Genomic DNA, 17437 nt, shown 5'->3' with positions numbered 1-17437 from the left:
ACTTCAGAGTAATAAAAACAACATTTGTACGGAATGTTTTCGTATACAGAAAGCAAATTTCTTGCTTTTAATGATATACTGAAATCTCCAACGAATTTATTTGGCTGACAATAATATACACAGTCATATCAATATGTAATATTTTTATAAAATGTCATAAATGAAAACAATGATTATAAAAGCTTTTGTACATGAATGTTTGATGAAACGATGCTATAATTATAAATTGCGATAACAAAAATAGTATATAATACTAAAAATAATAATTATCATTTTAATAGTCAATATTAAAGTAGTAATAAGTAATAAAATATATGCACTAAAGATCAAATCTGCTACTATCAAGCAAGCAATTGCTGGGCTATTAATTATTCATTTACTGTAGAATAATAAACTTTCATCTGTACATAGGTACAACATTCTAAATACTTTTCTTTAATACTTGATGTCAATAAATCTTTGAAATAAAAACTAAAAAAAAATACATATAAATAGTGATCCAATAAAATATATCAAAACCAATTATTTAATATTTAGAGAATTATTGCAATCTGTAATTATTACCAGATTTTTAGCTTCTGAGCTCTGAAATTGGCTGCGTAATATTTTAAATATTAATATGGTTTGTAAGGTTTTATTTCAGTAAGATTTTTAGAATGTAAGTCAGCCCAGGGTAAAAACAAGTGTTTTATTGCCACAACAGATTCCACCAACATTAAACAATCAGCTTCAGCTCTGTGAGCGTTTGATATTTCCTTATTGAGTAATCTTTTATATACGGCAGCCAGATTAAATTCTTCTCGGATTGGAGAACTAGTTTTTGCGTTTTCAAACGCCATTCCACTGAGAGAAGTGCTTAAACTATCAATGTCGTTCCAATCTTTATTACTAATATTTAGAGCTGGCCAACTATCTTCTTCGTCATCCGTAATGATGCCGTCATCACCGTGACTCGATAACTCCTTATAATTTATTTGCGTGCCTTTCAACAATTTTCTGATGCCAACTAGAGAATCCACACAAAGCAGATCTTTGGGAAGAGATCTCTTAGCATTTTCAAATTCCATCAATAAAATCTTAAAATCAAAAGAATTTCCGTTATGAGCAATTAAACAGATAGGCTTTTTTAGGTCACCTAAAAATGTGTTAATGGTATCTACTTTTTGAGAAAATGTACTACAGTTTTTTAAATACTCTTTTGTGAGTCCAGTTATGTGTGCTGCTGTCGGATTTACTTCTCTCTCTGGATTAAAAAGCAGGCATAATTTGGAAACAGGTGGGATATCCCCATATTTCGTAATTTCTATATCATTTCTAGATACAACAATAAAACAGAGTTCCGTTATTTTTGTATGATTCTTTTCTTCTTTTGGCAATCCCGTTGTTTCTATGTCAAAGAATACGTAAGTCTCTATACGACTCATGATTGGGAATGAATGATTTGTTAAATGTGCTTTTCAATAACAAAGGTGAATCTGTAAGAACAAATTTAACATATGAGTTAATATTGCATAAAGAAATGTAATTCAAAGTGAAGGTTAACAATGTTTGGATAAAAAAACAACATATATATACATATACACAAAAAAAAACTATATAAAACTAGTTTACATTAACTTAATATGAAATGAAATGTTTTAATATAAATATTGAAATATGGATGACAATTTATTTAGTATTGTGGAATAGGTAAGACTTTTGCGTTCTTTTTGTTAGTAGGCCAAAAAAATCTAGAAACTCTCGAGCTTAATATGACATACATACAACTTGGTACTTCCAGTTACCGTTCGGCTGATAGAATCTATATGATAAATACATAAGACTCTTTCAGTTAGTAATTATTTAATTTATTTTCAGGTTTGTGATAGTTAAATTCGTTATAATGGAGTTTACATATTTGGTAACAAAATAAATTTAGGTAATAATAATTTAAATAAATGGTAGGTCATGTTCATTAGAATTCTATAATAATGTCTTCGTCTAGTATTCTCTTGTAGGCACACCCTTATATAGAAATTTTACTCTGTGGTTTGTAAAATCCACTGACTCTATGGCACTAAGCACTTTTAATCTACTACAAAATCCAGCAGGCCAAATATGACTCATATTGACTTTATTTATTATATATATATATAATAGTGTTTGTCCATTACATAGTAACAATTTGTTCAAACAGAATCTTTCACTCTGTTATGCTTAGTATATGTAGGTATGTGTATACTTGCCTTATGCCTTCTACACTAATTTTATTTTCCCACATAGAAACCAACTGATCGCAAGTGCACTTCAGACCAAAGAGTAAATTAAATATACCAAGACAGACCACAGATCCGCGACGACTAGTGGTGTGAAATAAATAAACAATTAGTTAGTTCGATACCCAATCGATTATTAATCGATAATTGATGATTGCAAGATATCTAGAAATATAATTTATAAATTTTAATGATTAGTCTTTCATAGACATTTTGTATGTACATAGCACATTAAAAAACTGTATTTATAGTGCTCAGAATATAAACTTTGCTTAGCTTGTTACAAAGCTTAAAGTAAATATATCAAGGCTTGTTCTTGCCACATAGACTTCAAGCCTACTACAACAACTATATTAAATGTTTTATTAATTTTATAAATTTACTAATAGATTATACAAAAGGTTTCAGTTCATACCGAAACTGTAGTTACTTTTTTGATTGGTTGTTAAATGGAAAACCAGCCTTCGCTAACGGTATACAGTGGTAGGGCACCGTGGATGATAGTCGTAGATGATACGATAAGCAGAGTGAAATCAGTCCATAGTGATAAACTCACTAGAAATCCACCACAATGGTTTCCACGGAGAACCAGTGGAAGGTCAACCTGATGCATTGCGAGTAAAGGGGCCTTTAAACCTTAATACTCCGTCCCCTCTTTCTAGTAAAAATCATATTAAATATAAAAAAAAATCATGTCGAATAAAAAAACAATTTTCGATTGAACATTAATTTTTCATCAATGATTTATAGCCACAAATATGGATTATAAATGAAACATTTTCAATTTCCTTCGTAATGTTGACATGTTTTATTCATGTATTTATGAAACTTATGATTAGATACAGTTAATGACTGCTATTACTATAGTGTCATAATATGTTACCTACTTACTCGCTAATCTAAATAACAATACATATAATAGAAAATACATTAGTTCAAATATCTAAATAATTCTATAACAGAAATCCTTACCCAGATACATTTAGAAATCATATTAAAAGTAAGTAACAAACTAACTAGGTATTTTTTATAATTCTGCATCTAAAACAAGCCAAATACGTGATCTGCGCTAAATATTATTAAAAAAAGTATCACCCAGTATCGTCTACATATTTCAGTTATTTTTTAACAACTGAAATATGTAGACGAACTATTAACTACAGATATTATTTTTACTTGATTTCGACTTGCTTCTATTTTAAAGATTAAACTTGTTATGACACCAATGGATATACCTAATTAAATTTTTATTTATAACTAGCTGAACCCGCGCCTTCGTCCGCGTGGAATTTAACCTTATTATTCTAAAATAAAAGTAGCCTAAATTATTTTTTATTACATCAGAAAACTGCCCATAAAATTTCAATATTATAAACAGACACTCCAATTTTATTTAAATGTATAGATAAAATGAAACGTATCATATAATGTAATATAAAGTAGACACCGATACAGTAGCTGATTGAATATTGTAATTGTATTAATTCTGTTATACTTTGTATATTATCAGTTTTAATTACAAATAATCACCTTAGAACTAACTTCAGCCACATATTTTTGCAGTAAATCAGAAATCATTTATTCATCTACGAAATTTTTGCCGCTTATGAACATCAAATTTTTGTATTAACATTTTTCCCTACCATCAAATTCAGTATATAGATTCAATTGAGAAGAACTGGCAAGAAATTCAACTGAATTTCTTTTTTTTAAAGCCAGTTTATTTAGATTATACATATACTTCCATAGATGCCTATGTCTAACATTAAATGAAAATCCCGTGCATGAACAACTATTGCCATGCAAACATTGTCATATTTATATAAATAAAAATATATAATATAAATGTTTAAATTATAAAATATAAATGTTTAAAATGCTTCAGATGTCAATATACAAGTCCCCTTGTTCGGAAAGTAATATTTTCTAATGTTATTAGAATGGCAAACAAGCTGACAAATCACCTGATAGTAACTGGTAACTATCACCTATATACATAAACAACTCTATGGCCATCACATTATCACGTGATGCCTGTGATACTACTGACCCGTTGGGATTCCATAGAACTAAGATATCATGTGCATCCTGTAATTTCATTCTTCAACCCTAATACTGTTTACAAATCAAACCGCTTGGCAGTTTTCTTATTTGTGTTATAAAAACAGTAAATGTGATGAATAAAATAATAACATTATTTTATGTGGCCAATAATACTAAACTATACTAATAATAGTTGAGATTTAATCTAGAATAATTCAAATGAAACTAAATACAGTACTTATTATTATAATAATCACTAGTCATGATACCGAGCCCACAAATTAAATCATACTGCATCTATGAATTCAGTAAACACAAAACTGCGTCCATCGATCACACAACAAAAACGTTAGTCTTTCAATAGTTTACCAACAGTATTTATGTCAATAATCTTCTAAGTCTTCCTCATTTACTTCAATATCATCAATATCTTCAGTAAAATCGTGATTATCAATTACATTGGTCTTGTAATTTTTAACCTTTGTACATTCTCCAATGACGGCATCGTCTTTTATAGATATTTCGTCGATGGCACGATCGCAGCTAATATCATATTTATTGTCAGTGCAGTCTCTAACAATCTCGCTTTTATTCTCAACTACGGCTGCACTTGCATTGTCTTTGTCTTCATTTTCTATTTTTGGTTCCCTATTTAAAGCGTCGACATCAATTACTTCTTGACTATTTGAATCTGCAATTTCAATCACATCTTCATTCATCTGTACACTTTTGGAATCTCCACTTTTATTGACACTGTCTGCACTATTAGTTAAATCAATTGATTGATTATTTATGTGTAGGTCTTTATCAAATTCTACATTTTCTTTGACACTTCCAGGAGGGTTGTATTCTGAGACTGCCCTCTCAAGATGTTTGTTCCAATACTTAATTGGCATAGTTAAGTGCAGAGGTTTGACGGATATTGTTGTTTGTCCTGAAAAATATTAATTTCAATTAATAATTTTGGAGGGGATTATTAGTAATGTCAGGCGTTTGTCCGAACCTATTGTGACATTACATATTTTGCACATTCAATGGCAATCACTGCAAACAATGCCACCACTGTAGGAACAGGCCAACCAATCCGGGGCTTTCCATAAGAGGGCTCTTAACTCACACCATAAAACACTGAGATCCTCACGCCGAGCCTCACACGAAAATTGTTATACACTAATTAAATCTGTATCCATATGGCAGGTATAGGTATAGGATATAAATCCAAAATGGCAGGGGGCGAGCCTAGGCAGTCCCCCAATCCAATGGCCCGGAGATGTGCGCGTGTACCAACACGCCTCCATAATGGAGTAGGGCGACATACGTGACCCTAACCGTAACGAGATGGGACCTGCCCTACAACACCTACAGGGCGGGCCGTCGCCGCCGTGGCTCCGATATAGCCGCTCGTAGGTACACCGTTTTATTTTTGGTGAGTAAAAGTCTCACAAACCGCCCCGCCGTCCCTCCGGCGGGGTGACGATCTTTTGAAGATTTTCTACACATAAAAAAAAGTCATGCGCGCCTACTGACATATTTTAGATTAACTTGCTATATTATTGGTGACTTTCGGTGATGAAAAACCAAAACTGATGACCGACAGACCAGACATCATTTAACTCTTACCTGCAACCATTGATACGGTTCCCCATGAGGAAAGCTTGTCAAAACTCTGATACGAGTCACAGGAAGCTACAAGGAAATCCTTATTATTTCCGGCCTTCTTTAAGGAAACTACACCATACGGGGCCAGGAATTTGGCTACGGCCTCACGCGACGGTCTCTTTCCATAGGTGAAAATGCGAAGGGACAGACTTGTGCGGATGTCTAGCAAACGCTTTATTAAATGTAGTTTTATTGCCTGTAAATAAATTACATTATTTATCAATTAAACGGAGTGGTAAATCGTAATCTTCTAATATATAAAATTCTCGTGTCACAGGTTTCGTGTTTATACCCGATAGTGCTAATTGGTGGTTTGTATCAAACACTTAAACTTAAAAATGTAAAGTAATAATAAAATTATTTAAAAGAGCAACACGCAAGTTTCTTGCTCGTTCTTCTTGTGATGAGACAGCTTTCCGAACGAGCGGTAGATTAAAAAAAATTAATGACTATTCAAAAGTGCTTCAATGTAAGTTTATTACATTGAAGCACTTTTGAATAGTCATTAAGTAAAAATCTTATAAGTTCGATTCTTCGTACCGTGCAAATATTTGTATTCACGACTATCACTGTTTGTATTGATTTGGATATATGTATACATGTATTTACAAAAAATATCATTTAAGTATTAACTATTTGTTGTTTACTTGTAGTATAAGTAATACTACAAGCTCTGCTTAGTTTGGGACTAGACAGCGCTGTGTGAAATGGCCAAGATTATTATTATCACTTCCGGTTTATCTAGAGTAGTGGGCCACAAAATGGCGGCCTATGAACAGTGACTTGCGTAAAAATGGCATTACACGAGCTGCCCGCGAACGGAACAGACGAGTCGTGAGCGTGTGTCGAATATTATTGATTATTAAAGCCTCACCTTTTCACATTCACCTAAAGTGTTGACGACTTTCTTGATCCCCTGAGCCTCGTCCAAGTTATCTTTAGTGATCTTACACACCGACAGGAACTGTAAGGTAGCACATAAATTATTAAAGATCAAACCCTTTTTAAATACTAGTTGACCGGCGCAAGTTCGTCTGCACCACTTTCTACCCAATTTTGGAATACTTTTCATTGCTGGTTTGCTCCTATTGGCGTTATTGTCGTAGCGTAACATAGCCTATAAATTTCATCGATAAATGGTCAATTCAACACAAAAATAATTTTCAAAATCGGATCCGTAATACCAGACATTCCACGGACATCCATACTCATTCTTTATAATATTAGACAGACAGCTACCCGTCTGGATTGATTTTTAAAATTAAATATAATATATATCCGTCTTTACGTCACATTTTATTAAGGTTGCGAATATTTAGTGCGGAATATTGACCACCGATACTGCAAGCGTTATGACCTTCCCTATTAGTGATTAAATTGGTACGGTTATTGGATCTCATCTTACACCCGTATTTAGACAAGTATTTCGGCTCAAGAACGAGCGTTATCAGGGAATTAATAGAGTTTGGATATTTGAAAGCCTACTGTTGATTGTTCGGCGACCAGACTACGACACCGAATTTATGGTCTAACAATGCTAGTGATAGCTGTATGACTGGAGCGGAAACACAACAACTATTTATTAAAAAACGGTAATAATTTCGAAGAGGGCACACAAATAAGTCAAATGTGTTAAATACTTATAAAAGAATGGTGGACAAGCTGCCAATAACAAGCGGAGCTAAAGAAAATAAAATAAATCCATAAGTAATGAAATGGACACCCACTAAATAACATAGACAACATACAGGTAGTCCACTTACCAAATCTGATATAGTTTTCATCTCTTTGTCCAATGCCTTCTTCAGATTTGGTGTTAGCTCGTAGCCGTGAACCGATAAAAATTCCTTTTTCATTTGCTGCTTTTGTGCTGGTGATCATTAAAATAAAAATTAAGGCATATCCATAAATTATGAGTTATCACTTCCGGTTTTTCGAGTGGGGTGGGGCATAAAATAGCGATGTATGAACAGTGACTCGGACAAAAAAAAAGGAACGTACCAACCCCGAACGAAATGGACGTGTCGTGCGCATGTTCCTAATATTACTAGTAAAAGAGGAAAGGACTGCAGGGTAGGAAGTGACCTAAATTTCGTGACTTCACATTTTATAATCTAAGTATTTTTATTATGACGGATGTTAATAAAATTGTCAAAAGGCAATAATGAATATGTAGATGTGAATGTATAATAATCGTAGAATGAATTGTTTGTACATTTTTATAGAATATATATCAGGAATTTTTCTAATGTCAACGTATATATTATCATTTTATATATTTTAATTTTTAGTTTGCTGCTAAATTCAATTGTCTTACTTCCAAAAGGTTATGCGCCCAGATTATAAGGATTAACACTTACCAATAACACTCTTTTTATCTGCAAACAAAACAAAGGCATATTTAGAAATGACGTAGACAAGAAATCCATATTTCCAACTAATAATAGAAAGTTAGACTTTCAGTCTGTTTGTCATCATTTTAAGATTACCCAGCTGAACAATTCTAATGAAATTGGACGTACGTACAGATAGTACTATATTCATGAAAGTTTGTAAGCAGGGATATCAAATCTATGACAAAACCTTGTACAAATACGAGATTATTAACTACCCCCGTACAAGTACTACATTTTAAACTGCTACAACTGGTCAATATACTATGATGTAAACAGACTGAAGAGCCAAATTGGGCAAGTTTACAAAATTTTATACGATTTTTTATATCTTCGTATGATGTTGAATGTTTAAATTTTGTCAGCCCTGTTTGTAAAGATGGATGGTTTGCTACTCTTTGTTTTATTAAAAGAGTTACAACCATTTTTGAGATTAGAATGACAATGATAGACTATATCCTAATTAATACAGAATATATTTTAGCCGAATTCAGATTTTCATCATTATCATATTGCAGTCCAAAACTGATTTCGGTTCGTAACTTTTAGCTTTAAAAAAAACCACTGTAACAAATTAGAAATCTTATACTCTGTATAAACATTGACAAATTAAAAAAATATATTTTTCTTGTATTATTCTTAGACAGTAGCGATAATGTGGGTGCCATATTGCGCGGTGCTTGTAAAATTTGTTATTAGGCTAAATCCATCACTGCTGTAGTTTCACTACACTCTTAAATAGCCTATAAGGCAAGCTGATTGACGACAGAAATCAAGATGATTGGCGGCTACAAAGAATAAACCTTTAGAGACGACTTTTACTAGACATTCTTTAATGTTACTAACCTGGCATCAAGAAGGCTGTGGGAAGTGTGTATCCCTTCTTTGGAGGTTTCTTTGGTGCAAACGGCGTCTTAATGACCCAGCTTATGGGAGCCGGTCTCTCCTTCTTAACGACTGGCATCAGAAAAGATTCATTGGATGCACTTGCAATGTTGGACGTAAACTGATTTACTACAGGTGTAGAATTCAATTGTGGTTGTTTGGTTGAAATTTGACCTTGGTATATTATTTCATCACCTTTCGTGAACAACTTTTTATCTACATCTGATTTTTGATCTGAAAATGTTTAGCATTATTTAATCATTGTTATGCGAAAAGATATTTGTATATCAACTATGTATTTGCTGGAGACTTCTTTGAACTAATATAATAATATGTTTTTTAATGTATTACGCACAAAAATATATTATAATCTAGATTAGAAAATCCTTCCTCAGGAGAATTCACCAGCACTATTCAGTCTAAAACTAAGCTGAGCTTGTACTACGGATACTAAACAATTAAATACATTTATTTTAATAAATACAGGCATAATAAATAATAGTTTAGTATTTGTGACAATCCTATTAAAGGCCTCAATTGGTTTTCTACTATTAAATTGAAACTCAGTGAAGCTTGTTAGCATTATTGTGGTATAAACAAATAATTAAACCATACTTGACATACAATGATTTTCGTCTAGTTCAAGTTCAAGATATAATAATGTTAAAGTTTATATGAAAGAGTATAAGAAAATGATCAAATTATAGATACAATCTGTATTATAAAATACAATACAAAATTTTGATTATGAGACAGTTTCAAGTTTCGATAACAACCTTAAAATGGACGGGACTTTCTTCCATTGTCAGCTTGTATATCTACAATATGAAAGAATGGTAGAATGGTAGATGGAACTTAAGAATAATATTTAATCTAAGTGTAAAACTAATACCGTCTTTTTGAAGACAAGATTAATCTTTGTAATATGTTTCGAGCAACTAAGTATCCGATATGAGATTTAAGACAATAAAACGAAACTGGCATTAAGTCTTCAAAACCTTCCCAGTTTATCAGTGCTTCAAAGCTTCAAATCAATAACATAATCTATTTGATCATGATATAGGCAACCTTCTTCATGTAACTCTGGGCAATATCTCTGAAGATAATCTCCCAGAGGGCACAGAGAAAAATTATCAGAGTCTTTGTCTGTATTGGAGAATATAGGTATCACAGCTTCAGCTCGCCAAGATTACATACGTAAGCCAAATCTTGGGAATATTTGGCAAATTTATGTATGTCAAAAGTTTGCGATTATTTTGGTTGGCACACATTCCGCATTCGCCAGTTCGCTATTACTTTAATGTAATGCTGATTATTTTTATGAATGGCAAACAAGCTGACGGCCCTATTGATGGTCAGTGGTAACCGTCGTACACTTGGACAATACTACGGTATCACGTTATGTGACGCTAGCGATACCACTCAGATGCGTTGTCATTTTAGAAATTAACATTTCGTGGCTTCAACCAAAACACAGCTTACAAAATAAACTGCTTGTCTATCTCAGTGAAATGCCCAATTATGCATAAATATACATAATCAAGCCGAGTTGCACTACAATTGAGCTTCTTGGCGAGTGATATTCCACTAGCATCTTAAGCTCGTTTTACATTGTATAAAATTGCTACTCCTTTTTTTTAAACTAAGTCCCGTAACGGTTCATAGTTGAAGCCTTTTTCCCAAAGTTGGGGTTGTAAATGTCCCGTAATTTGGAGTACTTTTGGCATAGGTCTCCTATGCTCCAATTGGTGGCTCCAATGGTTCATCAACTAAAAATGCTTATAATATGCATATTGTTATAGCACGTACATATTATAAACATATTTGACTGAATATCGTCAAGTTTTATATATCTTCCTTTGAAGCGATTTTAATACAGCGTTTTCTGTTTGCACTGCCTGAATCTGTACAAAAGGTACAATTAAGAAGTGATTTGAGGGGTCAAACGACTAGTTAATTCGTCTGTCTGAGAGGAGTCGAATGTGGCAAATATTTCACTAATAACCCACCACAGAATTTTCCCACCTTCACTTCTTACGCCTGTTTTAAGCACACTGTTCTACAGCACTCGTGTAGTCCTTTGCACAGATTTAAGGTGGCAAAAATATGCAACTGGATAACAAAAGTAAAAGCTTTTATTCAGCGCAAACACCAGTACCAACCTACCTGTATTACGGTACTATTAAGTATTTGCAAATTTTTGATATTTTTAAAGTGAAAATACTCAAGAGTTAATTTCATATGTAACACAATTTCGTTTTATATTAATAATAATAATAATAACAACAACAAACAACAACAATAATATCTTCTATGATTATTTAATAATCAATAATCACGAAATTATTTACTAATAAAATATTCAATACCTATTTACTAATACAAAGGAAAAAAAATATTGGTTGATTTTTTCTGTTTGTAAGTAGTGTGACCAACTTCTTTCTTTAAATTAGTTCCTTATGTTTACGGTATTAATTAATTTATTATAAAAACTTTGTTACTCAATATTATCCTGGTCTGACAATTTACTGTTTTAAATTAATCTATAAATTTGAATTATATAACAGTGTAAAAATATTAATTTAATTCTTTCTGTCATCAGTCATCTGTCTGTCTGTTCTTGCTAATCTCTGAAACCGAGTATATATCTGATATAAATGATATTTTAGAAATTGTATTCATTTCAATAATAAAATAGTTCAATTCCATGCAGTCAAAGTCGCGGGTAGCAGGTAGTTTAAGACATAATATGATTAATTCCTTGTTACTAACTCTATGTTTATTGATTTATGATTAAAATATGATGAATATCTTACTCTTTGTGGGTAACATGCGTTGTCCGGTTAAATTGTTGCCATCACAAAAAATACGACATTTATTATATTTTAATTATGTTTCAACAGAAACGTATCAATTGTTTACCTGTAAGGAAAGCTGGGAATGCTTCTTGCGGATTGGAATATACTGCAGCAAGCTGATGATCACCACTGAAGGGGTATCTCTTAATATACCTATCCTTCATCTCATTCGGTTCCAATCCAGTTGTATCCAATATTTCGTCGAGTCGCTTACGAATAACTTTCTTTATTTTTACGAACCCAGCTCTCTTTTTACCAACTTGCGGAATGCCATTTAAATTTAACAATTCTACGCCAAGCTCAAATACCACTAAGGCTCGGTTTGATTCATCTTTGTTGGCTGCTTTTATAGCTGCCTCTTGTGGTGTCAGTTCAAATACTGGTTTCTTCACATTTTGCATCACAGGTTTTATGTCGGTTGTTGTACTGCAAACGTATCGGTTCTGTACATTCGGTTTAGAATCCTCAGTAGTATGTTGGCCATAAAAATTTGAATAAGATGATTGTGCTTCAGGCGTAGTGGTTGATGGATTACGAAACGTGGCGCTCCGCTGAAATTTAGCAGGGCCTGGACCACTGCGAGACGAGTCATGGTCATCGTGTGGCCGTTTCCTTACCCTTGAATCGGTATAGTTTTTTGTAAAGGTATCTTCTGGATTATACTTAGAGGTACCGTCATGCCCTTTATTATTGTCCCACCTCTGACTTTGGCCCTTATTTCTGTTCGATTGATCCCAAGCAGAATTACGATTCGTGTACGATTTATCCGTGTTAGATCTCGTATTATCGTCATTTCTATTAAACTTATAGCTATTCGAAGCGGCCCGCGAACCGGGAACTGGATACTGGATTAGCGGAGGAATCGCTTGCTGCTGTTGCGTATTGTAACCCATATAATTGTTCTGCGAAGTGGTCATATAAATAAGTGATCGTTGAAAACTGTTACCACATACGTTTTGGATTGTAAACATACTGTGGAGAACATACACATATAACAAACGGTTAGTTTAGGTCCGATAACAAATTAGACGCAAAACACATGAGTTTGTGTTCGAGTACAAAGGAGTAACTTACTCTTAACTCATATCACAAAACAAACAGTATTTATTGTCCTAATGCTGGTCAAAGCTATCCAGCATTGATAAGGAACATCGCGCACTACATTGCCACTACGAAGTTAGTGCAGCGCCGCCCCAGTGTGCAAAATGTGTCCCGCCTATTCAATGACGGCGTCGAAATTCCAGCGGCAATTATTGAAGTTACTTTTGTTACACAACAAAATATCCATTATCCTTGAGTATCAATAAGCAGAGTAGATACAAACCTTCCAAGACAATTTTCGCGTTTCCGGTCTATTGGAATTGAATATTTTTCAGATATAATAATTTATATAAATGAATGATATTCAACAAAACATCCTCTTCTTCAACTGATCCCGATAGTGGAAGAAGAAAACATACTTAGGTGACCCCAAATAATGGCATAAATCTAAGGCAATGATGATTCGACAAAAAAGGTAGGCGTTTCGCACACAGATAAAGCCAGATAGTGGCGGGCTGTACAAAGTCAGTGGCTGTAGAGATCAGATATAGAAACCCAATGCAGGAAGCGCACTTACTATATCCGTACTGAAATAGTGCGCGAGATTCTCATATCATACCACAAAAATTAAATAATACATAATAAATAAAGGGATTTGAATCCAGGACTTCTTCTATAGAAGACCTTTATTCAAATCTCTTCATTGGTATTCGAACCAATAAACCAAAAGGTAAATATCCATCTCACAATAATATTTCAGTTGTTTTCAGATTAGAACCTTCAGTAATTCGCAATCTGAAAAAACTAATTGACTGACTGTATCATAGAAATTAATTTCTATGATACAGTTTCTACTACTCATTCACTTTCCTCGAGCATTTAGATGAAATAGTATATCTATTTTGTAGCCCATTTAACGCGACTAATAAGACCTGTAATGAAAGGGCATGCAAACATGCTCTTTTCTAGTACACTGTTCATACAGGGTTTATGCAGTTTTATATATCCCACAATACTCATTGCTGCAATATTGATATGATGATTTATGGTCGGTTGAGATGTCACAATACCAAACCTAATCTTGAACTCGGAGAGAAGGGATTAGAAATGAGTATTAGTGGTCCCATTGCCAGCAATGTAATATCAGATCAGGTGAATCAGGTGAATCCGTGAACGTGATTCAGAAGCCAGTATTACCGATAATATTTTTGTGTGAGACAACAACAAAAATATATATGGTAGCTATATGCAATGGCAACAGATTGTATTTCAGAGCTAGTCATGACAATGACTGTTCTGAATGAATAATACAAAAATAATATATTTTTGTCCAATTTATAATTTTATATCAATATAAAATCTCAATGCAAAATAAAAATATTCCTATAAAACGAAAATGATAAATGATAAAAATTTAATCATGTTTGTTTGGTACCCTTTCATTATTACATAGTATAAAACAAATTTGCTATCACTGTGCCTATGTATGCTTAAATCTTTAAAACTATGCAATAGATTTTGAAGCAGTTTTTCTAATAGATAGAGTGACTCAAGAGGAAGGTTTACATGGGAATTATTTTGGGAAAATTAAGGAAATACATGTACACCCATGCAAAGCCTGGCCGGACTAGCTAGTTATATTAAAATAATGGTGCAATATGTTTTTGTACTTACTGCATTTGGAGCCTGCATATTCGGTGGGACATTATAACCCATAGACATTGTTTTGGCAGCATAAGGGTTTAAACCCAGCTGGTTGTTTTGATAAGTGTTCAGTCCTGGCTGGTTTGGTGGATAAGCGTTCAGACCAGCCTGGTTCATTTGATAAGTCTTTATACCGGCCAGATTGTTCAGACCCGCCTGAATGCTTTGATAAGTGTTCAGAACTGTCTGATTGTTTTGATTAGTGTTCTGATAAGATTCCATCTGGTTACTGGACCAATACTGCTTATCATTATTTTGTTGACTATTGTATTGAGTCTGGTTGTTTTGATCATAATTCATGAATGACTTTTTGTTGAATTGTTGACCATTAGAGTCCATCTACAATGCAATTTATATTAATATTATAAGGTGTACATTTTAGTAAATGGTTTCTATGTCTCTAAGAACTCATAAAAAATAAAAAACTAGTATTAATATTGTATAGTACCTTATTTTGTCCTATATTTTTAACATACAACTGAAGTCCTTCCACATACAAGCCATTCAACTTGGAATACAAAATGTTGGCATCATAGTCACTAGACACACCAACTGTTATTTTCTTACACTTTCCCTCTGGTGTGAGTTTATCCAATATTACATCTGTCAGATTACACTTCTCATTGATAAGTGCCTTTACATCACAATAGCGAGCCTGAAAATTTAAAATGTATTGGTAGAATCATTTACATATTACTGCTGATAGAGTATGACATAGTGTACAGAAAAGCAGCACCATGTACTAAGTATTACTGTTTTCTGAATCCATTACAATTACACAAAATTTAATATAGCCATTTATGAGGATTTAGGTTTTAATTAATACATACATAATTGAGAAATGAAATGTAAAGAAATTATTTGTTATGTACAGCATACATAATGAAAGTCATATATTTGTTGGTTGTTACATGCCCACCATATATATTAATATGAATATATATATAAATATATATATTTATAAAAACCCCTAGGTTAATGTACTTATTTCTTTTACTTTGATTAGTTTTGGTATACAGCCAATTTAGCTATTATTAAATTTGATTGCTTTTTTCTGTCACTTCGAGTTGGCATTCTGTGAGGTAAACTCAATGCAACAGGTTAATTTATAACCTTTTCAGGCTGAATACATAATCCCTGGAGTACAGGAGAGTTATGACCAGGTAAGATAACTAGACAGTTAGTTGAACTGCTGAGTGTACAAATCACATCATACTGGTAAATCTGCGGCCGCCGAAAATAATTTGAAGCTCAAGATAATAATATCTTGAGCTTCAGCTTCAATAAAAATAATTTTATTATATAAATTTTGTTGCGTGGGAATCGTAATGATGCCTTTGAGGAAAACCTATAACTCAAGGTATAAAATTCTTCCCGCCGATCACGAATATACAACATGATGAAGTGGAAACCATTATGCATTGTGTATTCTACGTTTCAGAACAAACAATTATAAAGTTAGCTCTCAATGTAAAATGGTATAGAGACGTATTTCGTTTCATAAAATTTAAAATAATAACATGAATTTATAACAATACTAAAATTTAGAATTCATTGCCAATTTAGATCAAATACTCACGTTGCCCGGTAAGTTGTGGATGGTTAATAGCATTTTAATGAATGTGAATTGTATAAAAATATATTTTCGAAATAAAATGCAAACATAAATGTGATGCGATAGTGTTATAAGGCAATGTTAATTATAAAGAGAACAGTTTTTTTGACAGAAATATATAGAAAATAATAGAGAAAATTTCAGAAAGTGTATATCACAGAGTACTTTATTATATATAGGAATGTCTTATGTATAGAATGTATACAGATTTTTTTTGTTTTAGGGCTGTGGAAATAATAACTGAAGTGAAATCACTGCATAGTAGTTCGTGTTTGTGAGCGATTTAGTTCGAAAGAACGTGCCCAAAAAACACGGAAGTTTTTTACTTTTAGTATAAAAAGCAAATCATGCTCAAAATCTTCATCTTAAAAAAAACTAGTACAAATATATATACGCAGAAAATAACTTATTAGCCGGAAATATGAACACTTCCATTCTGTACTCCCCAATAGCAAACGAACTAATTCGGAGGTCTGCAAACTAAATTAAGCATCTCAGTCGCGAACTATTATTTCACTACATATGCCAAGCAACATCAGTCTCAATCATTCGTTTATTTCATTCATTCATTCACTCGTAAATAATTATTTCTAGAGATGGTTCTCTTCTTCTGAAAAAAAAAAGTATATGTATATACACAATTATTTTTTTCATTTTTCGAACTATTTGAATGTTGTTGGCAGCGTCTGGTCTTGACAGCTTCATCGAACCATAGGGGGCGCGTGAACATGGCACTTTAAACCCGCGGAAGGAATTATGAAACGCATGCATGGCTGCAGGTCAACTCCTATTTGAACGCTTATTTTTAATATTCTTCAATAACGAGCTCGTATTCCCATTTAAAAGTAATCCGAGTATTTCTTATATTTTACACGTCCACTTACTAGTGATTCGAAAATGTTCCAAACAAGAGAATTCCTCTTAATTCCCGGCGTTTCGAGTGAAAATAGTATGACATGATATGATCGGAAAACTACATGTCAT

At 32.8% G+C, this 17437-nt stretch overlaps 2 protein-coding genes across 2 annotated transcripts; both read right to left on the bottom strand.

The window, feature by feature from the left end:
- Window positions 1-321: 321 nt before the first annotated feature.
- LOC131841429 (three prime repair exonuclease 2-like) lies at window positions 322-1471 on the bottom strand. The gene has a single exon (XM_059189746.1). It carries the CDS (start codon window positions 1422-1424, stop codon window positions 615-617), a length of 810 nt encoding a protein of 269 aa, XP_059045729.1. The 5' UTR covers window positions 1425-1471; the 3' UTR covers window positions 322-614.
- A 2810-nt stretch (window positions 1472-4281) lies between these two features.
- Window positions 4282-16555, bottom strand: LOC131841454 (uncharacterized). The gene is made up of 10 exons (XM_059189775.1): window positions 16418-16555; window positions 15287-15493; window positions 14809-15177; window positions 12158-12995; window positions 9197-9469; window positions 8318-8335; window positions 7721-7827; window positions 6832-6921; window positions 5919-6153; window positions 4282-5232 (listed from the first exon to the last, which is right to left on the bottom strand). Exons 1-10 carry the CDS (start codon window positions 16448-16450, stop codon window positions 4682-4684), a joined length of 2721 nt encoding a protein of 906 aa, XP_059045758.1. The 5' UTR covers window positions 16451-16555; the 3' UTR covers window positions 4282-4681.
- Between the last annotated feature and the right edge of the window lie 882 nt (window positions 16556-17437).

The sequence above is a fragment of the Achroia grisella genome, unplaced genomic scaffold (genome assembly GCF_030625045.1).
Source record: "Achroia grisella isolate CSIRO2021 unplaced genomic scaffold, CSIRO_AGI_Agris_v1 utg170, whole genome shotgun sequence".
Classification (NCBI taxonomy): Eukaryota; Metazoa; Arthropoda; class Insecta; order Lepidoptera; family Pyralidae; genus Achroia; species Achroia grisella.
This window is presented reverse-complemented; position numbering and strand designations above follow the sequence as displayed.